This window comes from Oncorhynchus tshawytscha, linkage group LG05 (genome assembly GCF_018296145.1).
Source record: "Oncorhynchus tshawytscha isolate Ot180627B linkage group LG05, Otsh_v2.0, whole genome shotgun sequence".
NCBI lineage: Eukaryota > Metazoa > Chordata > Actinopteri > Salmoniformes > Salmonidae > Oncorhynchus > Oncorhynchus tshawytscha.
This window is the reverse complement of record NC_056433.1, coordinates 61,528,020-61,550,435: the sequence shown is the minus strand read 5'-3', so window position 1 is coordinate 61,550,435 and position 22,416 is coordinate 61,528,020. Positions and strand designations below refer to the sequence as shown.

Here is a 22,416-nt window from a genome sequence, read left to right as displayed (position 1 = left end):
CAATATTTTGACCATTATGATATGTCTGTCACTACCCTTGTGTTTTTTTGTCACTGCAGACTTACCTCACTTTTAGAAGAGCGGCGTAGGCCTCACTGCCAGCTAGGACATAGCTGATCCCAATAGACACACTGAGAACAGAGAGAGGGGACTTGTTATTTATAAGCCCTCACTTCATCAAACTAATTAGTGTCTGTTTCACTCAAGTGTGCAGTGACGAGTTACCGGTACTCAAACTGACATCAAGCAGGAAATCTGTTCTGTGCACAGTGCCTTCAACAGACTGAGGTAAAGTTACCACAAGACAAGTACTTTGGACTTCAAATATGTGACAGAAAGACAAGCTCATATCTTATAGATATCTTACAGCTTTCTTTTTCACATCGGAAACAACGGTATCATCTTTGAGGGTGTGATATGTGAACATTGTGTTTTGAAAGGCTTCAGGCCACAAAATCGAATCACGGAGCAGGAAAAAACATCAAATTAAGAAGATGACGTTTTGATTTGTGACATACAGTAGACAGAGTGAGGATGATAAAGGATGATGAAGAATGAGCTAGTTGATGATGAAGGAGAATGAGATACTGTATAGATAATGTAGATGCTGGGTGGGAAGAGGGAATTGACTTAACAATGCTGTTTATCATCCCAAGGCCACTGTCAGCAGGCAGCACTATGCAGCAGCAGTGTTGAGGTGTAGTGATGGTTGTTTTAGGAGCAGGCAGGCGGAGGGGGGGAAAGAGGGGTCACACAGCTGAGCATTGATCGACTACTAAGCCCCTTGAACACAATGAAGGGGGTATCGATTGAGAAGGCGTTAGTGAGAGCTGTCTAAATGCTGATAACAAGGCCCATTCCATCAACAGAGTGGGGGCCAGTCCAGAGTAATAAACCAAACATTACACTGAAGATCACTGCCGACAGTTTGGTTAGCGCTCGTGTCCGGTGGCGTGATTCTCATTGACAAAAAAACATCTGAAAGGGAGCAGTGGTTCATGTACTGTATTTATTCTTTAACCAGGCAAAATAAAAAGGCACATATGCTTTGGTATCAAGGACTGAAAGGCCAGAATATTACGGTATAAACTCAATGACACAAGATAAATCAATAAAATGGAAAATAACAAGGTTTTTGAAGCTTTAAGGCATACTACCTACCACATAGGACCAATGTTCTGAATGGTTTATTGATCAGAACAAAATAATCTCATTATGCAAATCCAGTGTTATAAATAATGCCACCTACAAAATGAAGTCAGCTGATTAATGCTCGTTTCCTCGTTTGTGCAGAATATATTTGACTGGACGGGCCATTATTTTGAGGAGAAAAATAAGAAGTGTTCGTTAGGAAAGACATGACATTTCACCTATAAATAACAGGCGGCTCCCCGCCAGTCTAGAGGGCACGGGATGGATTAAAAATCCACTTAGTGTTCTGATCCTTCAAGGTCAAGTCTTCCCCTTAGTCACAGACAGCAGAGGAAAAGGAGAGAAAGAGAGAGAGAGAGACCAGCGATAACGCACTCCAGTGCCTCGCCTTCATTAACCTTTTTGTCTTTATTAAAAGATCTTCATCAGCCCAGCGGGCTGGCCACTGGTGACATTTTAGGAGTTTCCATGTTAACTCCCGAGAAGCTGCAGGGTCCCAGCAGGTGTGTCCTTCCTTCCCCTGAGGCTGTCTAGGGCTGTCTCTAGGTCTTCCTTAAAACATTAGTACAGTGGCTACTCATTTAAAAGTTGCATCATACCGCAGTATAGCGTGCAATATATTTCAATATAACAGAATAGCATGTTTTGAGTTTAATTTATCTGTGCTTAGTAGCTGAGGCTTCTTTGAGTGCACCATCAACTTGTTAATTTATCAGACATCACTTGCGTATTGTTAGGTTCTAAATATCAAAGTAAGAAACCGAAGGACACTATGAAAGCTTAAACCAAGTTTATTCCTCACAAAGGATCGAAACAGCTGAACAGACAAAGACATGTTTCCACATGTTTCCAGAGGTGGTATATATACCCCAATTTGGGGTGGAATCTCCTCCTTCTCTTGAAACACTACCGTCTCCCTTAATTTGACCTGACCTCGACCCCCTTCATCGCTAATCCACGGCTCTCTCCCCTTATCAGTGCCTGCCACATGTGATCGTTTTACCTACACTCAGTACAACCAAGCTTAATTGCACTGATCATATACATTCCTTCTACAGATAACCATTAACTTCAGGTGCAGACCCTCTAGACCCTAGCACTCAATATTTCAATAGGATACCTGATAATTAACACTACCATATCCGGACAGAATGTAAACGCTATACATTCCCCTCTCTCCCTCGATGAATAAGTATATTTTATATTCTCAGAACCCAACAATATATTCAATGTGACGCTCCTGAATTTGTCTGAACCGTCTCAGTGCTTCTCCTTCCAATAGGGCGCTTCCCCTTCAATTCCCAATTAAATAGCCCGCATCAGCTGCGCAAAAGTGGGGTTTGTGATGGTAGTGCGAATGAGGATGTGTTCAACCCTCAGTTCCGAAGATTTGTTTGTTTTGTTGTATTTAAAAGTCTTGTCTCAAGTTTAACCAGGATCAGATCAACTCATTGCTTCCTTTGGACTACACATCTCAGTTGGTCTCCGCTGGTTGTTCATAGCCTTTCTACTCTGTTGGCGGATTGGATTGTCTTACTTACTGACTGACTACAACTTTTTTTGCATACGGTATTTTATTTGTTTTGGTGTGGTAATATCGTGATGATTTATGTGATCAGTTGTAGTTGATGACATATTGAGATTTGATACTCTTTATGGTTGTGTGGTAAAAGAGTTTGATATTTTGATTGTATGAAAAGAGACTGGGTTTACGCTACACTTGTATGAACGGACAAACATTGCGTGACTAAGGTCACTTGAGTTCCCTGAACTCCTTTACCGGGCTGGACTCTTTTAGGCCCAAGGTACAGGACTTTTCTGGAGGAACCAGAGATCATTATTTGTTATGTTATTATGTGTGTGTGATAATTTATGTTGCTAATATAACCCAAGCAAAATATCAATATCAAAATCAATATTTTCTCTGGTAGGCACAACCTACCTGACACCCGATACATCAGTCAACACATATATTTTAAGAATATAATGGAATATAACAGAATGTTTTTGATTCTCTTACAATAAAAACATTACAGTGTAACACCAGTTATATTAAGTAATAGGCTACAGTCCAGTTACAGATTCTTCTGACAAATTAGAAACAAAAAAAGATGTGTGTTTTTCCGGGTGTGCACGTGGGACAAAGGAAGAGCAATTCTTACACTATTGTTCTAAATGTAATCATCCTCTTCATCATTGAGTTCCTTCAAGTGCACAATTATCAGTTTCTATCTGGTTTCTATCACCTATTCATCAATTCATGTCATTCATTCAATGAGGAGAGAGACATATTAGCTCCTGGGTACCAACGCTTTACACATTCACATTTTGACAGTTGGAATTTCATGACTTTTCTATGACTTCTCCATGACTCTTAAGTAAATTTCCATGACCAACAAAAACAGTTGTAATATGGTTACAGTTTTTGATGTACCATCTCCTGTAAAACAGTAAAATACCTGTAATATGGTGTGGCCAAACAGTGGAGGCTGCTGCTGACAAGATCCCTTGTCACCATCTCCTGTCAGAGGGTTGTGCAAGGCAAACTACCTGCCCTCCAACCCCCCACCCGATGCTACAAAGGCCATAAAGATCAAATACCTGTTAGGCAATTGCATCAAAGCTAAAAAAAAACACGGCCATGACTGTTAAACAGCCACCACTAACATTGAGTGGCTACTGCCAACACACTGTCAATGAAACCTGTCTGGAGATGGGAAATGCTAAATATATCACTGCTGTCTGCTGACAAGTATTTTCTATATCTCTGCTCATACAGGAGCCACTCATAATCTCATATGTATATACTGGCATCTACTGTGTACTAATTTTCATATATCCTTATGGTGGACAGTATTTTTGTTTTCTTTGATATATCAGAGGGTGATTCAGCACCCCTTGAATACGTGGTCTACGTATTATTTCTTACACTGTTACCCCAGGAAATATTAAGTCTTATTACATACAGCCAGGGGGAACTATTGGATATAAGAGCAATGTCAACTTTCTAACACTACGACCAGGAATACGACTTTCCCGAAGCGGATCCTCTGTTTGGACCACCACACAGGACAATGGATTGGATCCCAGTAGGCAACCCAAAACAACGGTGCCGCAGAAGGGGCATATGGAGCGGTCTTCTGGTCAGGCTCCGTTGAACGGCACATCGCCCACCGCTCCCAAGTATACTACTCGCCAATGTCCAGTCTCTTGACAACAAGGTAGATGAAATTCGAGCAAGAGTTGCCTTCTAGTGAGACATCAGAGATTGTAACATTCTTTGTTTCACGGAAACATGGCTCACTCGGGATACGTTATGGGTTGATACAGCCACCCGGTTTCTTCACGCATTGCACCGATAGAAACAAACATCTCTCTGGTAAGAAGAAGGGCGGGGGTGTATGCCTTATGATTAACGAGTAGTGGTGTGATCATAACAACATACAGGAACTCAAGTCCTTTTGTTCACCTGACTTAGAATTCCTTACGATCAAATGCCGACCGCATTATCTACTAAAATAATTTTCTTAAATTATAATCACAGTCGTGTATATCGCCCCCAAGCAGACACCTCGACGGCACTGAAATAACTTCATTGGACTCTATGTAAACTGGAAACCACATATCCTGAGGCTGCATTTATTGTAGCTGGGGATTTTAACAAGGCTAATCTGAAAACAAGGCTCCCTAAATGTTATCAGCATATCGAATATACGACCCAGGCTGGTAAAACTCTGGACCATTGCTACTCTAATTTCCACAATGCATACAAAGCCATCCCTCGCCCTCCTTCCAGCAAATCTGACCACGACTCCATTTTGTTGCGCCCAGCATATAGACAGAAACTAAAACAGGAAGCGACCATGCCTAGGTCTCTTCAACGCTGGTCCAACCAATTGGATTCCAAGCTTCAAGATTGCTTCAATCACGTGGATTGGGATATGTTCCGGATAGCATCGGACAATAACATTGATGTATACGCTGATTCGGTGAGCAACTTTATTAGCAAGTGCATCAGTGATGTGGTACCCACAGTGAATATTAAAGCCTTCCCCAACCAGAAACCGTGGAGTGATGGCAGCATTCACGCAAAACTGAAAGCACCACCCACTGCTTTTAATCATGGCAAGGCGACCGGAAACATAACCGAATACAAACAGTGTAGCTATTCCCTCCGCAAGGCAATCAAACATGCTAAGCGTCAGTATAGAGACAAAGTAGAGTCGCAATTCAACAACTCAGACACGAGACGTATGTGGCAGGGGCTACAGTCAATCACGGACTACAAAAAGAAAACCAGCCCCATCTCAGACACCGATGTCTTGCTCCCAGACCAGCTAAACTAAACCAACTAAACTTCTTTGTTCGCTTTGAGGACAATACAGTGCCACTGACCACTACCAAAACCTGCGGGCTCTCCTTCACCGCAGCCAACGTGAGTAAAATACTTAAACGTGTTAACCCTCGCAAGGCTTCCGGCCCAGACGGCATCCCTAGCCGCGTCCTCAGAGCATGCGCAGACCAGCTGGCTGGTGTGTTTACGGACATATTCAATCAATCCCAATCCCAGTCTGCTGTTCCCACATGCTTCAAGAGGGCCACCATTATTCCTGTTCCCAAGAAAGCTAAAGTAACTGAGCTAAACGACTATAGCCCTGTAGCACTCACTTCCATCATCATGAAGTGCTTTGAGAGACTAGTCAAGGATCATATCACCTCCACCCTACCTGACACCCTAGACCCACTCCAATTTGCTTACCACCGCAATAGGTCCACAGACGACGCAATCGCAATCACACTGCACACTGCCCTAACCCATCTGGACAAGAGGAATACCTATGTAAGAATGCTGTTCATCGATTACAGCTCAGCATTCAACACCATAGTACTCTCCAAACTCATCACCCTGGGTCTTGACCCCAACCTGTGCAACTGGGTCTTGGACTTTCTGACGGGCCGCCCCCAGGTGGTGAGGGTAGGAAACAACATCTCCACCCCGCTGATCCTCAACACTGGGGCCCCACAAAGGGGGGTTGTCAGCCCTCTCCTGTACTCCCTGTTCACACCTACAACTCAATCATCAAGTTTGCAGAAGACACTACAGTGGTAAGCTTGATTACCAACAACGACGAGACGGCCTACAGGGAGGAGGGGAGGGCCCTCGGAGTGTGGTGTCAGGAAAATAACCTCACGTCAACAAAATAAAGGAGATGATTGTGGACTTCAGGAAACAGCAGAGGGAGCACCCCCCTATCCACATCGACGAGACAGTAGTGGAGAAGGTGGAAAAGTTTTAAGTTTAAGTTCCTTGGCGTACACATTACAGGTAAACTGAAATGGTCCACCCACACAGACAGCGTGGTGAAAAAGGCGCAACAGCGCCTCTTCAACCTCAGGAGGCTGAAAAAATTTGACTTGTCACCAAAACCACTCACACATTTTTACAGATGCACAATCGAGAGCATCCTATCGGGCTGTATCAACGCCTGGTACGGCAATTGCTTCGGCCACAACCGTAAGGCTCTCCAGAGGGTAGTGAGGTCTGTACAACGCAACACTGGGGGCAAACAACCTGCCCTCCAGGACACCTACACCACCCGATGTCACAGGAAGGCCAAAAAGATCATCAAGGACAACAACCACCCGAGCCACTGCCTGTTCACCCTACTATCATCCAGAAGGCGAGGTCAGTACAGGTGCATCAAAGCTGGGACCGAGAGACTGAAAAACAGCTTCTATCTCAAGGCCATCAGACGTCTTATGGCTGCAGGGGCAGTATTGAGTAGCTTGGATGAAAAGGTGCCCAGAGGTGCCCAGAGTAAACTGCCTGCTCCTCAGTCCTAGTTGCTAATAGATGCATATTATTAGTAGTATTGGATAGAAAACACTCTGAAGTTTCTAAAACTGTTTGAATGATGTCTATGAGTATAACAGAACTCATATGGCAGGCAAAAACCTGAGAAAAATCCAAATAGGAAGTGGGAAATCTGAGGTTGGTCGATTTTCAACTCAGCCCCTATCGAATACACAGTGGGATATTGGTCAAGTTGCACTTCCTAAGGCTTCCACTAGATCAACCGTCTTTAGAAATGTGTTTGAGGATTCTACTGTGAAGTGGAGCCGAATGAGAGGGGAATGAGTCAGGAGTCTGGCAGAGTGCCACAGGCTGGTCACGCGCATTTCACATGAGAGGGAGCTGCGTTCCTTTGCTTTTCTGAAGACAAAGGAATTCTCCGGTAGAACCTTATTGATGATTTATGTTAAAAACATCCTAAAGATTGATTCCATACATCGTTTGTGACATGTTACTAAAGGACTGTAACGGAACTGTTTGACATTTCGTCTGCAACTAGTGAACGCGCTTCGTGAGTTTTGATTTGTTTACCAAACGCGCTAACAAAAGTAGCTATTTGGACAAATGATGGACATTATCGAACAAATCAAACACTTATTGTGGAACTGGGATTCCTGGGAGTGCATTCCGATCAAGATCATCAAAGGTAAGTGAATATTTCTGACGCTATTTCTGACTTTTCTGACACATCTCCTTCTTTGGAAAATGGCTGGATATTTTTCTGTGACTAGCGCTGACCTAACATAATCGCAAGGTGTGCTTTCGCCGTAAAGCTTTTTTGAAATCTGACACAGCGGTTGCATTAGGGAGAAGTTTATCTATATTTCCATGCATAACACTTGTATCTTTTATCAATGTTTATGAGTATGAGTATTTCTGTAATTTGATGTGGCTCTCTGCACTTTCACTGGATGTTTGTTTGAGACAATGCATTTCTGATCATAACACACCAATTTCAAATTAGGTTTTTGGACATAAAGATTAACTTTCTCAAACAAAACACACATTTATTGTGTAACATGAAGTCCTGTGAGTGCCATCTGATGAAGATCAAAGGTTAGTGATTAATTTAATTGCTATTTCTGATTTTTGTGAGCAATTACCTTGGCTGGAAAATGACTGTATGGTTTTCTGTGACTAGGTGCTGACCTAACATAATCGTTTGGTGTGCTTTCGCCATAAAGCCTATTTGAAATCGGACACTGTGGCTGGATTTACAAGAAGGTTATCTTTAAAATGGTATAAAATACTTGTATGTTTGAGGAATTTTAATTATGGGATTTCTGTTGTTTTGAATTTGGCGCCATGCAATTTCACTGGCTGTTGGCGAGGTGGAACGCTACCGTCCCATATATGCCAGAGAGGTTAATGGCTGTGATAAGGGAAAACCGAGGATGGATCAACAACATTGTAGTTACTCCAAAATACTAACCTAATTGACAGAGTGAAAAGGAGGAGGCCTATACACTATAAAAATATTCCAAAGCATGCATCCTGTTTGCAACAAGACACTAATGCAATACTGCAAAAAAAATGTGGCAAAGCAATTCACTTTTTGTCTTGAATACAAAGTGTTATGTTTGGGGCAAATCCAATACAACACATTACTGAGTACCACTCCCCATATTTTTAAGCATAGTGATGGCTGCATCATGTTATGGGTATGCTTGTAATCATTAAGGACTGGGGAGTTTTTCAGGATAAAAAGAAAAAGAATGGAGCTAAGCACAGGCAAAATCCTAGAGGAAAAGCTGGTTCAGTCTGCTTTGCACTAGACACTGGGAGATCAATTCACCTTCCAGCAGAACAATAACTTATAACACAAGGCCAAATCTACCATGGAGTTGCTCATCAAGAAGGCAGTGAATGTTCCTGAGGGGCCGAGTTACAGTTTTGACTTAAATTGACTTGAAAATCTATGGCAAGACCTGAAAATGGTTGTCTAGCAATGATCAACAACCAATTTGACAGAGCTTGAAGAATTTTAAAAAGAATAATGGGCAAATGTTGTACAATCCAGATGTGGAAAGCTTTTAGAGACTAACCCAGAAAGACTCACAGCTGTCATTGCTGCCAAAGATGCTTCTACAAAGTATTGACTCATGGGTGTGAATAGCTATGTAAATGAGATATTTCTGTATAATTTTCAATAAATGCCCAATTTGATAAAAACATGTTTTCACTTTGTCATTATGGGATATTGTATGTAGGTGTGTGAGAAACAAAAATATTTTCAATCCATTTTGAATTCAGGCTGTAACAACAAAATGTGGATTAAGTCAAGGGGTATGAATACTTTCTAAAGGCACCGTATGTGTGTGTGTGTGTGTGTGTGTGTGTGTGTGTGTGTGTGTGTGTGTGAGGGGGAACATCTATAGTTAATTCGGAAAGTATTCAGACCCCATTACTTTTTCCACATTTTGTTACGTTACAGCCTTATTGTCACGTTCGTTATAACAAACAAGGCGACCAAAGCGCAGCATGATTTGAATACATCCTTCTTTAATGAAAACGAAGAACACTTAAACAAACTATACAAAACAACAAAACGAACGTGAAGCTATATATAACGAGTGCAGACACAGGCAACTAACCATAGACAATAACCCACAAACTATCCAGGGCATATGGCTACCTAAATATGGTCCCCAATCAGAGACAACGATAAACAGCTGCCTCTGATTGAGAACTAATCTAGGCAACCATAGACATAAAAACACCTAGACTGGAAAAACCCCATAAACATACAAAAACCCTAGATAGGAGAAAAAACACATATCACCCTCGACGCTCTGGACTGGGTACTGTCGCCGGACGCTCTGGACACCTCAGTGCGAGGAGCAGGAACAGGGAGTACTGGACTGGTGACGCACCTCAGGGCGAGTGCGAGGAGCAGGAACAGGGTGTACTGGACTGGTGACACACCTCAGGACGAGTGCGGAGATCAGGCACAGGACATACTGGACTGTGGAGGCGTACTGGAGGTCTGGAGTGTAGAGCTGACACAACCCGTCCAGGCTGGATGTTTATTTTCGCCCTGCAAATGCAGGGCACTGACACAGGACGCACTGGGCTGTGCAGACTCACCGGAGACACAGTACGCAGAGCCGGCGCGGGATATCCTGGTCCAAGGAGGTATACTGGAGTGTCCTGTGTGAATCTAAGTGTGCGTTCTCTAATTCTCTCCTTCTCTCTTTCTTTCTCTCTCTCGGAGGACCTGAGCCCTAGGACCTGAGCTCCAGGACTACCTGACATGATGACTCCTTGCTGTCCCCAGTCCACCTGGCCATGCTGCTGTTCCAGTTTCAACTGACCTGAGCCCTAGGACCATGCCCCAGGACTACCTGACATGATGACTCCTTGCTGTCCCCAGTCCACCTGGCCATGCTGCTGCTCCAGTTTCAACTTCCACCTGACTGTGCTGCTGCTCCAGTTTCAACTGTTCTGCCTTATTATTATTCGACCATGCTGGTCATATATGAACATTTGAACATCTTGGCCATGTTCTGTTATAATCTCCACCCGGCACAGCCAGAAGAGGACTGGCCACCCCACATAGCCTGGTTCCTCTCTTTCTTCCTAGGTTTTGGCCTTTCTAGGGAGTTCTTCCTAGCCACCGTGCTTCTACACCTGCATTGCTTGCTGTTTGGGGTTTTAGGCTGGGTTTCTGTACAGCACTTTGAGATATCAGCTGATGTACGAAGGGCTATATAAATAAATTTGATTTGATTTGATTTGATTTGGAGAACAGGAGCGCTGAGCCGGCACCCTCCTTCCTGGCTGGATGCCCATTCTAACCCGGCCAATGTGAGGAGCTGGAATAGAACGCACCGGGCTAGAATAGCGCACTGGAGACACCGTGCGCATCTCTACATAACACGGTGCCTGACCAGTTACAAGCTCAACACAGTAAGCATGAGGAGTTGGCTCAGGTCTCCTACCTGACTCAGCCAATCTCCTCATGTGCCCCCCCCCCAAAAAAAATCTTGGGGCTGCCTCTCGGGCTTCCGTGCTAGTCGTGTACCCACATATCGTCGCCATTCCATCTCCACCTGCCTCCATGGTAGGCGATCCGCTCCTGCCAGTATCTCCTCCCACGTCCAGGATCCTTTACCGTCCAGTATTTCGTCCCATGTCCATGCTGTCTACTCCATCATACGCTGCTCCTTCTTTTCACGCTGCTTGGTCCTTGTTTGGTGGGTTATTCTGTCACGTTCGTTATAACGAGGAGACCAAAGCGTAGCGTGATTTGAATACATTCTTCTTTAATGAAAACGAAGAACACTTAAACAAACTATACAAAACAACAAAATGCTCAAATAAGCAAAGAGAAATGACAGTCCATCACTACTTTAACTTCTCTAGGGTAGGGGGCAGCATTCAGAATTTTGGATGAAAAGCATGCCCAAATTAAACGGCCTGCTACTCGGCCCCAGAAGATATGATATGCATATAACTGGTAGATTTGGATAGAAAACACTTTAAAGTTTCCAAAACTGTTAAAATAGTGGCTGTGAGTATAACAGATCTGATTTGGCAGGCGAAAACCTGAGAAAAATCCATTCAGGAAGTTTTTTTTACATTTTTTATTTTATTTTTCTATTCAATGCCATTACAGTAGCCATTGACTTAGGACTCAATTTGCAGTTCCTATGCCTTCCAGTAGATGTCAACAGTCTTTAGAAATGGTTTCAGGCTTGTATTCTTATAAATTAGGGAGTAAGACCAGTCTGAATGAGTGGACCCTGACGTGTCACAGAGCTTTTTCATGCGCAATCCCGAGAGAGTGCATTTCTTGTTTACCTTTTATGTTGACGACGTTATTGTCCGGTTGAAATATTATAGATCATTTAGGCTAAAAACAACCTGAGGATTGAATATAAACATTGTTTGACATGTTTCTATGAACTTTACGGATACAATTAGGATTTTTTTGTCTGTCTGTTTTGACTGCGTTTGAGCCTGTGGATTACTGAAGAAAACTGAGGTTTTTGGATATAAAGAGACTTTATCAAAACAAAATGAACATTTATTGAGTAAATTAATGTCTTCTGAGTGCCACCATATGAAGATCATCAAAGGTAAGGGATTAATTTTATCTCTATTTCTGAGTTTTATAACGCTTCTGCTTGGCTGGTTACTGTTTGTAATCATTTTCAACTGGGCTATGTTCCCAAATAATTGTAAGGTATGCTTTCACCGTAAAGCATTTTTCAAATCTGACACCGTGGTTGGATTCACAAGAAGTTAATCTTTAAACCTATGTAAAATATGTTTTGTTTTCTGAATTTTTATAATGAGTATTTCTGTATTTGAATTTGGAGCTCTGCAATCTCACTGGATGTTGGCCAGATGGGACGCTAGCATCCCACATACCCTAGAGAGGTTAAGGTATTTCTGTTTGTTATTTTTAATACATTTGCTAACATTTCTAAAAACCTACTTTTGCTTCATCATTATGGGGTATTGTGTGTATGTAACAGTATAGCTTCCGCCCCTCTCCTCACCCCAACTTGGGCTTGAACCAGGGACCCTCTGCACACATCAACAACTGACACCCACGAAGCATCGTTACCCATCGCTACACAAGAGCCACGGCCCTTGCAGAGCAAGGGGAACCACTACTTCAAGGTCTTAAAGCGAGTGATGTCACCAATTGAAACGCTATTAGCGCGCACCACCGCTAACTAGCTAGCCATTTCACTTCGGTTACATGTACATTGATGAGGGAAAAAATATTTTATACATTTTAGAGTAAGGCTGTGACATAACAAAATTTGGAAAAAAGGGAAGGGGTCTGAATACTTTCCGAATGCATTGTATGCAGAGTTACAACTTTACCACTCTGTCACAAAGTCAGCCTGCCTGCCAGGGTGTGATTCATTAGCTGGTCCCCACAGGGTCTTACCATTAAATAATGCAGTAAGGCATGAGATTAAATGACATCATTGAAAAGCATGGCCCAAATTAGATGCAGCACATATGCCCACAAGGCATTGGCGTAGCTTGGATTCATAGATATGAAAAAGGTCAATTCACTACCCATGATAAAGAATGTTCCAAGGGAAAAATTATGGAGGTACAGTAGCAGACACATTCTGTATCAATATTTGAACAAAATGCTAAGGATTCACACGAACACCATGCTGAGGCCAATTTGTACATGAGAAGCCTTCTAATGCAGAACTTCAGAAATGTTTTTCATTGAATAAAAATATCAAGTAGACACCTATTAATGGTTAAATGCTTCCAATTATCAGACTAATTGACAATACGAATGGGCACTAGTTTGTACTACATAAACACTGTTAAGGCCAGGTAGAGGGAATCCAGCCATGAGTCTGTATTTCTGAGAAATCCCCTCTCTCACAAAGACAGTTGCTGGCCTTTTCTGCAGAGCCAACACATTTCTCAAGGTGTAAAACATGGGGCATAATGGATGGGAGGCTGCTGACACTAAGAGAGCTGGTGACAAATGTTGATAATTGAAACGATGGGTAGTAACATGCCAGGGGACATGGTTGATGTGGTACAGGGGAATAACTGAAGCCCCCTGACACCACTGTATCTGGGCTTTGGTATCATACATGTTGTTTAATTAGGAAGAATCTATACAATTGGAGCATGTTATAATCTCCTCATGGATATCTGAAATGTGTTGAGTGATCCATTAGAATCTAATCTTAATCTAACTTTGTAGAACACTTTTAAGTTTCATTTCCCTCCACTGAGTAGGCCTTATTTATTTCCCTATGGTCCAAGTTGTTGTGTTATTCTGTCATTAGACTTCTTTAATATGGCAGCTAGCTGTAGTCGTCTGTATTAGTGTAACTTACAACTGGAAGAGTAGGATGAAGTTGAAGGCATGGCTCATAGGTTTGCTGAGGAAGAGGAGCCCCAACACATGGAGATTAGGCTGTAGCTTCTCCTCCAGAGTCTGTCTGGCCGCGTCCTGCTGCAGGAGGCCCGTGTCTGAAACAGAGACGACAGGTTTCAGAAATCAAACCTCCCTGGGAGACAATGCTGTATTTCTGGGAGAAACAGCGATTCCTGGTGACAGGTCCATTTTGGAGAATAAGCGTGAGGGATAAATGCAGTTGGGAACGGTGCAGCTCAGTCAGCCGCTGAGAGCGTAATGGATGAGTGGTGCCATCCTTCAGCGCCGCCGAGGTCCGCAACACATCCCTCTCCATTGCCTCGCCATAGAAGACACACACTTTGATTCTGGGAGTACCTTCTCACTCCACTTTTATGTGGTAAATAATGAATCAGCAGAGAGATGAATGGGAGAGATAGAGAGAATGCAGCGAGAATGCAGTGAGATGAATACGGACAGATCAAAAAAGGAGGTGTTGAGGAGGAGGTATATCAGATCACTGACAATAAGTCATAGCCTGATAATCCTTCTAGCAGCCTAACGGAATAGCAGATATGACAAAGCACATTGAAGAGTTATAACCCTGAATATGAACATAATGCCCGCTCATTCAAAATGTTTAGAAAGGCAAGGACTCCACCGTGCTCCAACTGATAATGCTTTGGGCCTTAACAGTAAGACTACAATGGCAGAGAGAGGAAGTGTGAGAAAGAGATAAAATAATATAATGCAATATAATAAACTCATATCACAGACACTCCAAGTGGCTCTTTAGAAATAAGTGCGTTTCTCTCAACACAACACTTGAACAGATTCAGGCATCTGTTTCTGCATGCAGATAAAACAAGCACACGCATCACAAAGCAGTCTCTACATATGGCTTTACTACATCTGGGTGAATGAGACATGAATGGCCACGGAATACAACATACTGTCATTCCTAATGGCACACAAGTTTGGGGACTTGTCTATTAAAATTACAAATAGCTCTCAAAATCAGTTGTGTCAGTCAGCCAGGAATCTCTATAATAAGTCTTTGGCAGCAGAATCAGATTAAATTTTGCACTGCGATAAGACTACTGTACCTCTAATGTAAGAATGAGAGGGGAATAGACTGCAGCAGCTAGAAGGCAATATCAGTCATTTCGCAGAAGAACCCATCTGCTATCCAACAGGACAGCCAAGTCATAAATATGAAGAGATGCAAGATCCCCCACACCTGTCACCCAACTCTCCCCAGCTTTGAGGGAACAGTGAAAGGAACACAAACATAATATTTATCTGTACACAGCATTTAATGAGTGCTGAATGCAGTATGGTGCTAATGAGTTTGCATAAGCCGAGACATGACAGCCATTGTGGTCTGAGGTTCTTCCTCCTATTGGACAATAATTCAATGGCTAATCTTCAAGTAATATTACAGTATACTCCAAAGGCAGAACACAGCAGGATACAGAATTAGCTATTGATTTATTTTACACCTAGAGTGTCGTATAACTGTGTTTTTAATGACAGTTATGATATTAGGGGCCGACTATACGAAGAACTTTGGGAAATCTCAGAGGAAGGTTTCTGGTCTCCCAGTGCTGTGATTCTTTGAAAGGATAAAGAGCATAATCTAATCCACCAGAAAAGACTTAACAAATTTTATAACAAATATTATGGTTAAACTCAAGTATACTAATTGATTAAAAAAAACAAATATATTTGGATAAAAAAAATTCAAAAGGTATAATGCAAATTATATCATAACTAGGACTGGTGGATTTATGTCAAACATGCAGCTAACAAAAATATATTGAAATGTCAGCTCTACTCAAAATGACAACCAAATAATTGCAGCATTACCGCAAAAATGGAAGAGGCAGGTTGAAGGGATTGATAGTAAGGAACTTGTCTGTCGGCCCTACATTAATGACCCAAATTGGCTAAATAAAATTGTGATAAATGAAAAAGTATACCAGTTTCATTTAAGAACCAAAAAATGTACAGCTGTGCCATATAGATTGCAAAATAGTTGGGAAGACATTTTCTTTTTCAATTTATATGATTATACAAAATCCTTGCAACCAATAGAATGTTATTTATAGTAACAGTCAAAAGTTTGGACACACCTACTCATTCCAGGTTTTTTCTTTCTTTCTTTTTTACTATTTTCTACATTGTAGAATAATTGTGAAGACATCAAAACTATGAAATAACACATATGGAATCATGTAGTAACCAAAAAAGTGTTAGACAATTCAAAATATATGTTAAATTTCAGATTCTTCAATGTAGCCACCCTTTGCCTTGATGAGGTACTCATTTTTGCAGCAATTCGACCATGAAGGCCTGAGTCACACAGTCTCCTCTGAACAGTTGATGTTGAAATGTGTCTGAGGTGCAAATAGTTGCCGATTTATGAGGCTGGTAACTCTAATGAACCTATCCTCTGCAGCAGAGGTAACTCTAGGTCTTCCTTTCCTGTGGCGGTCCTCATGAGAGCCAGTTTCTGTCACACCCTGATCTGTGTCACCTGTCTTTGTGATTGTCTCCACCCTCCTCCAGGTGTTGCCCATCTTCCCCATTATCCCCTGTGTATTTCTACCTGTGTTTTCTGTTTGCCTTTTGCCAGTTTGTTTTGTTCGTAGAACCTACCAGCGTTTTCTTTCCCTGCTCCTGTTTTCCAGTTTCCCGGTTCTGACCGTTCTGCCTGTCCTGACCCTGAACCTGCCTGTCGTCCTGTACCTTTGCCCCACTACTCTGGATTACCGACCTCTGCCTGACCTAACCCTGAGTCCACCTGCTGTTCCAGTACCTTACACCCTCTCTGGATTATTGACCCCTGCCTGCCTTGACCTATCGTTTGCCTGCCCTTGTTTAAAGAACAAACATTTGTTTCTTCAACACTGTCTGAACCTGGGTCATACCTTCAAATATAATAGTTTCACCATAACGCTTGATGGTTTTGCGACTGCACTTGAAATCAAATCAAATCAAATTTATTTATATAGCCCTTCGTACATCAGCTGATATCTCAAAGTGCTGTACAGAAACCCAGCCTAAAACCCCAAACAGCAAGCAATGCAGGTGTAGAAGCACGGTGGCTAGGAAAAACTCCCTAGAAAGGCCAAAACCTAGGAAGAAACCTAGAGAGGAACCAGGCTATGTGGGGTGGCCAGTCCTCTTCTGGCTGTGCCGGGTGGAGATTATAACAGAACATGGCCAAGATGTTCAAATGTTCATAAATGACCAGCATGGTCGTATAATAATAAGGCAGAACAGTTGAAACTGGAGCAGCAGCACGGTCAGATGGACTGGGGACAGCAAGGAGTCATCATGTCAGGTAGTCCTGTGGCATGGTCCTAGGGATCAGGTCCTCCGAGAGAGAGAAAAAAAGAGAGAATTAGAGAGAGCATATGTGGGGTGGCCAGTCCTCTTCTGGCTGTGCCGGGTGGAGATTATAACAGAACATGGCCAAGATGTTCAAATGTTCATAAATGATCAGCATGTTCGAATAATAAGAAGGCAGAACAGTTGAAACTGGAGCAGCAGCATGGCCAGGTGGACTGGGGACAGCAAGGAGTCATCATGTCAGGTAATCCTGGGGCATGGTCCTAGGGCTCAGGTCCTCCGAGAGAGAGAAGGAGAGAATTAGAGAACGCACACTTAGATTCACACAGGACACCGAATAGGACAGGAGAAGTACTCCAGATATAACAAACTGACCCTAGCCCCCCGACACATAAACTACTGCAGCATAAATACTGGAGGCTGAGACAGGAGGGGTCAGGAGACACTGTGGACCCATCCGAGGACACCCCCGGACTTGAAGAAACGTTCAAAGTTCTTGAAATGTTCCACATTGACTGACCTTCATGTCTTAAAGTAATGATGGACTGTCATTTCCCTTTGCTTATTTGAGCTGTTCTTGCCATAAAATTGACTTGGTCTTTTACCAAATAGGGCTATTTTCTGTCACATCACAACTGATTGGCTTAAATGCAATAAGGAAAGAAAATCCACAAATTAACTTTTAACAATGCATTCCACGTGACTACCTCAGAAGCTGGTTGAGAGAATGCAAAGAGTGTGCAAAGCTGTCATCAAGGCAAAGGGTGGCTACTTTGTTTAACAATTTTTTGGTTACTACATTATTCCATATGTGTTACTTCATAGTTTTGATGTCTTCACTATTATTCTACAATGCAGAAAATTGTTTTAAAAAATCAAGAAAAAACCTGGAATGAGTAGGTGTGTCCAAACTTTTGACTGGTACTGGTTTTACAAAAATGTTTATTCAGACAATTACATTGATGGAAGTCACAATCTATCTTCAATATTGAAGCGCTGATCTACCCCCTAAAAAAAATTGCATAATCTAACCAACAATAAAGACTTTGTAAATAATTCACCAGGCCAAACGTCAAAACTGAGTAAGTACACTGATGAAATGAACAACAACAAACTTGTAATGATTTTGAAGCTCAATAACATAACTGATCCCCCTTTCTCTATCAATGAAATCCAGAGATCTGTTATACCTTCTCTTTAACATAGCCCGAATAAGATGTGTTATAACTTCTCTATAATGAGATGAGATAATTAATTTTGAACCTTTTCAGTTTTGCATTTGTTTTGATGTTTATCATGCAATGTCCCCGTGATGAATGGGATATCTGTGTTGTGCTTATTGGAATCCATTCTAAACCAGACAATATGTAACAGATAGCAGCTGCACATTTTTTTGCACAGAGAAATCCATCTTTTTAATAGCTCTCTTATTAAATCCCAACAAGCTAACCTGTATACCAGGACCATGAGCGCGTAATTGAATCATGGAATATCAGGCCATTGCAAAAGCTATCAGATGACACTGTCAACCGGGCATATAAATTAAAGCAGCATCTAGCCAAAGGAAATACTGCTCTGGTCACATACGTGACAGTAATAAAGCAATTATTTAGCATTAGAGTTTTATTAAAAACTATATTAACAGGGATGTGTGATCAATTTCAAGCGTTTTATGACTATAATGGCAGGGCTAGCATGAAAGGCACCTTGGTCATGTGATATGATAGAAAGATTGCTCCACTTATCAGCACAATGAATAAGCTCAAATAACAAAAGGTAGAGAAAAAGGAAGCTAAAATGCAATGATTATCCTCGTTGAGTGTAAAATATAATTGATTTTGACCAAGATAATTGACATTGCCAAGATCATAAAATAGTTTGATTGACAAACACATTTAGAGACTCATCATAAAATCCCTTGAGAGGAGTGATCTACAATATTAGTACTTGACTCCTTTGAGTTTAGATCATTACAGATACAGGCGCCATTACTATGAAAAAGAGGTGCATCAGTGGATATGTTTCCCTGGTGTAGTCAGGGACAGATAAGGCCACCTCCCTCACCCTGGAAAGCAGCAGAGATTCTGAAAAGCTTTCATAAACAAGCCTCAAGTTCCACACACTTTTTTCTGACAGGGCAGCCACTTTCCATCCCTCCATTCATCTTCATTAGCTGACTATTCCCCCCATCTCTTGTCCAAAATACTTAATGTTTGCCTCCATGGGGCCTCGGCCTACCCTGATTAGTTAGCGCTGATGCTGTTGGATTCCTGCCTGCGTCTTAATCCCCTCTGCTGATGTTCCTTGCTGCATTTCACACCAAAAACAATACAGCCACCATCTGTTTCAGGGACCCAGGCATTTCATGTGGTACACACTATCTCCTCACTAACTAATGACAAAAAAGCACACAAACAAATATATTCTCTATTAATTAGGGAACCAGTTACATTTAACACTATTAGACTGATTGTTAAAGGGAGAATCTCAGCTAACATGTGGGATCAGAGAAAACTGCTATCCTACTAGGTAGGTTAATGATGACGCAGGTCAGGATATTCCTCCACTTGCAGAATACTGTTTATGAAAATGTCATTTTCACTAATGTTATTTGGGCCTCACAGCAGAAATGCAATCTCAAAGGAGAGTATCAAACAATCTGGATCCGCACCAATTTCCAACAGCTGGGCACAATTAACAAGCATTATGTGATGGTGAGGTCCGGAAACCCCTGGAGATAAGCCCATGACTGACAAAGCAGAATGCAATGCAGCACTACATGTGGACAAATCAACTCCTTTATCTAACTGTGGAGGGTTCCTGGATGTTCAGACTGAGCACAACAAAATGGTCAAACATGTTACAGCAGTGCCTTCATAAAGTATTCAGACCCGTTTACTTTTTCAACATTTTGTGATGTTACAAAGTGGGCAGGGTTGGGTAGTAAAGGATTACAAAGAAACAGTAACTGTAATCCATTATGTTACCAGGAAAAATATTACTTTTAAATGATTACTTTTAAATTCAGAAAGGAGGTTTTCAAAAACATATCTTTGACACTTCTCTGTTTTCCCTTAGGACATTAAAATCAGCATTGAAAAAAGGTGCAAGTTTAAGTTTGTTCCACCTGAGCGAGTCTAAACACAAGTCAGAGACCACTATGATGACACTCCAAATGGGTTTAATGGATCGCGGGAAAAGAGCAGGAATAGGCTTTTGTAGGCTACAGTCCAAGCTATGTCTTCCATTGGAGTGACTGCTGCCAGCATCCAAAGATTATGCAACTTGAATAAACCCTTGGAGGTAAGGATGACAGCAGTGGTGTAGTCTACGACGAGATGATATCAGTAATTATTGATATCCACATAGAGCATTGATGTGAATAACACTGCTGCTCTCTCATATAGCTATTTGCACCTTACGGATTGTGGTTGTTGTGGATGGCTGTTCACAAATCTAAATGTGTATTTGAACCCAAAATTGGTTGAATTCAAGAAGTTTAAGCTGCCTATCAATCAATGTTTGTGAAACCAGTGGACAGCCAGTGAAAAATGTGCTCATACAACAGCTGAAGCAAAAGTGGGGCATTCATTGCTCAATCTAATTCATGCTGATAAATATTTTTTATCCATAGGCCTCATGAATACCTGTTCAAACTCACACACTTTTGATAGACTTAAAGGGGCAATCTGTAGTTGCTACATCCATTTCTGGACTAATGAATTATATATACATACAGTACCAGTCAAAGGTTAGGATACACCTACTCATTCAATGTTTTTTCTTGATTTTTACTATTTTCTACATTGTAGAATAATAGCGAAGACATCAAAACTATGAAATAACACATATGGAATAATATAGTAACCAAAAAAGTGTTAAACAAATCAAAATATATTTTACATTTGAGATTCTTCGAAGTAGCCACCAATTGCCTTGATGACAGCTTTGCACACTCTTGGCATTCTCTCAACCAGCTTCATAAGGCAGTCACTTGGAATGCATTTCAAGTAACAGGTGTGCCTTGTTAAAAGTTCATTTGTGGAATTTCTTTCCTTCTTAAAGTGTTTGAGTCATCAGTTGTTTCGTGACAAGGTAGGGGGGTATACAGAAGATAGCCCTATTTGGTAAAAGACCAAGTCCATTTTATGGCAAGAACAGCTCAAATGAGCAAAGAGAAATGACAGTCCATCATTACTTTAAGACATGAAGGTCAATCAAGTGCAGTCGCAAAAACCATCAAGCGCTATGATGAAACTGGCTCTCATGAGGACCGCCAGAGGAAAGGAAGACCCAGAGTTACCTCTGCTGCAGAGCATAAGTTCAAATAATTGCTTCAAGGAGTTCAAGTAACAGACACATCTCAACATCAACTGTTCAGAGGAGACTGCGCGAATCAGGCCACGGTCGAATTGCTGCAAAGAAACCACTACTAAAGGACACCAATGAGAAGAAGAGACTTGCTTGGGCAAAGAAACACGAGCAATGGACATTAGACTGGTGGAAATCTATCCTTTTGTTCTGATGAGTCCAAATTTGAGATTCCAACTGCCGTGTCTTTGTGAGACGCAGAGTAGGTGAACGGATAACCGCCGCATGTGTGGTTCCCACGGTGATGCATGGAGGAGGAAGTGTGATGGTGCTTTGCTGGTGACACGGTCATTGACTTACTTAGAATTCAAGGCACACATAACCAGCATGGCTACCACAGCATTCTGCAGCGATACGCCATCCCATCTGGTTTGCTCTTAGTGGGACTATCATTTGTTTTTCAACAGGACAATGACCCAACACACCTCCAGGCTGTGTAAGGGCTATTTGACCAAGAAGGAGAGTGATGGAGTGCTGCATCAGATGACCTGGCCTCCACAATCACCCGACATTACCCTAATTGAGATGGTTTGGTATGAGTTGGACTGCAGAGTGAAGGAAATGCAGCCAACGAGTGCTCAGCATATTTGGGAACTCCTTCTAGACTGTTGGAAAAGCATTCCAGGTGAAGCTGGTTGATAGTAGCCAAGAATGTGCAAAGCTGTCATCAAGGCAAAGGGTGACTACTTTGATGAATCTCAAATATAAAATATACATAACACTTTTTATATATATAACACTTTTTTGGTCACTACACGATTGCATATGTGTTGTTTCAAAGTTTTGATGTCTACACTATTATTCTACAATGTTGAAAACTGTCAAA

General features: G+C 41.8%; 1 protein-coding gene across 1 annotated transcript in view; it reads right to left on the bottom strand.

Moving 5' to 3' along the window:
• Window positions 1-22,416, bottom strand: part of si:ch211-51h4.2 — a 105,256-nt gene that overhangs the window by 76,692 nt on the left and 6,148 nt on the right. Inside the window, exons 6-7 of the mRNA XM_024421689.2 lie at window positions 13,843-13,978; window positions 66-131 (exon numbers count right to left, since the gene is read on the bottom strand). Coding sequence (XP_024277457.1) covers window positions 66-131; window positions 13,843-13,978 — 202 coding nt within the window. The remainder of the gene's footprint in view (window positions 1-65; window positions 132-13,842; window positions 13,979-22,416) is intronic.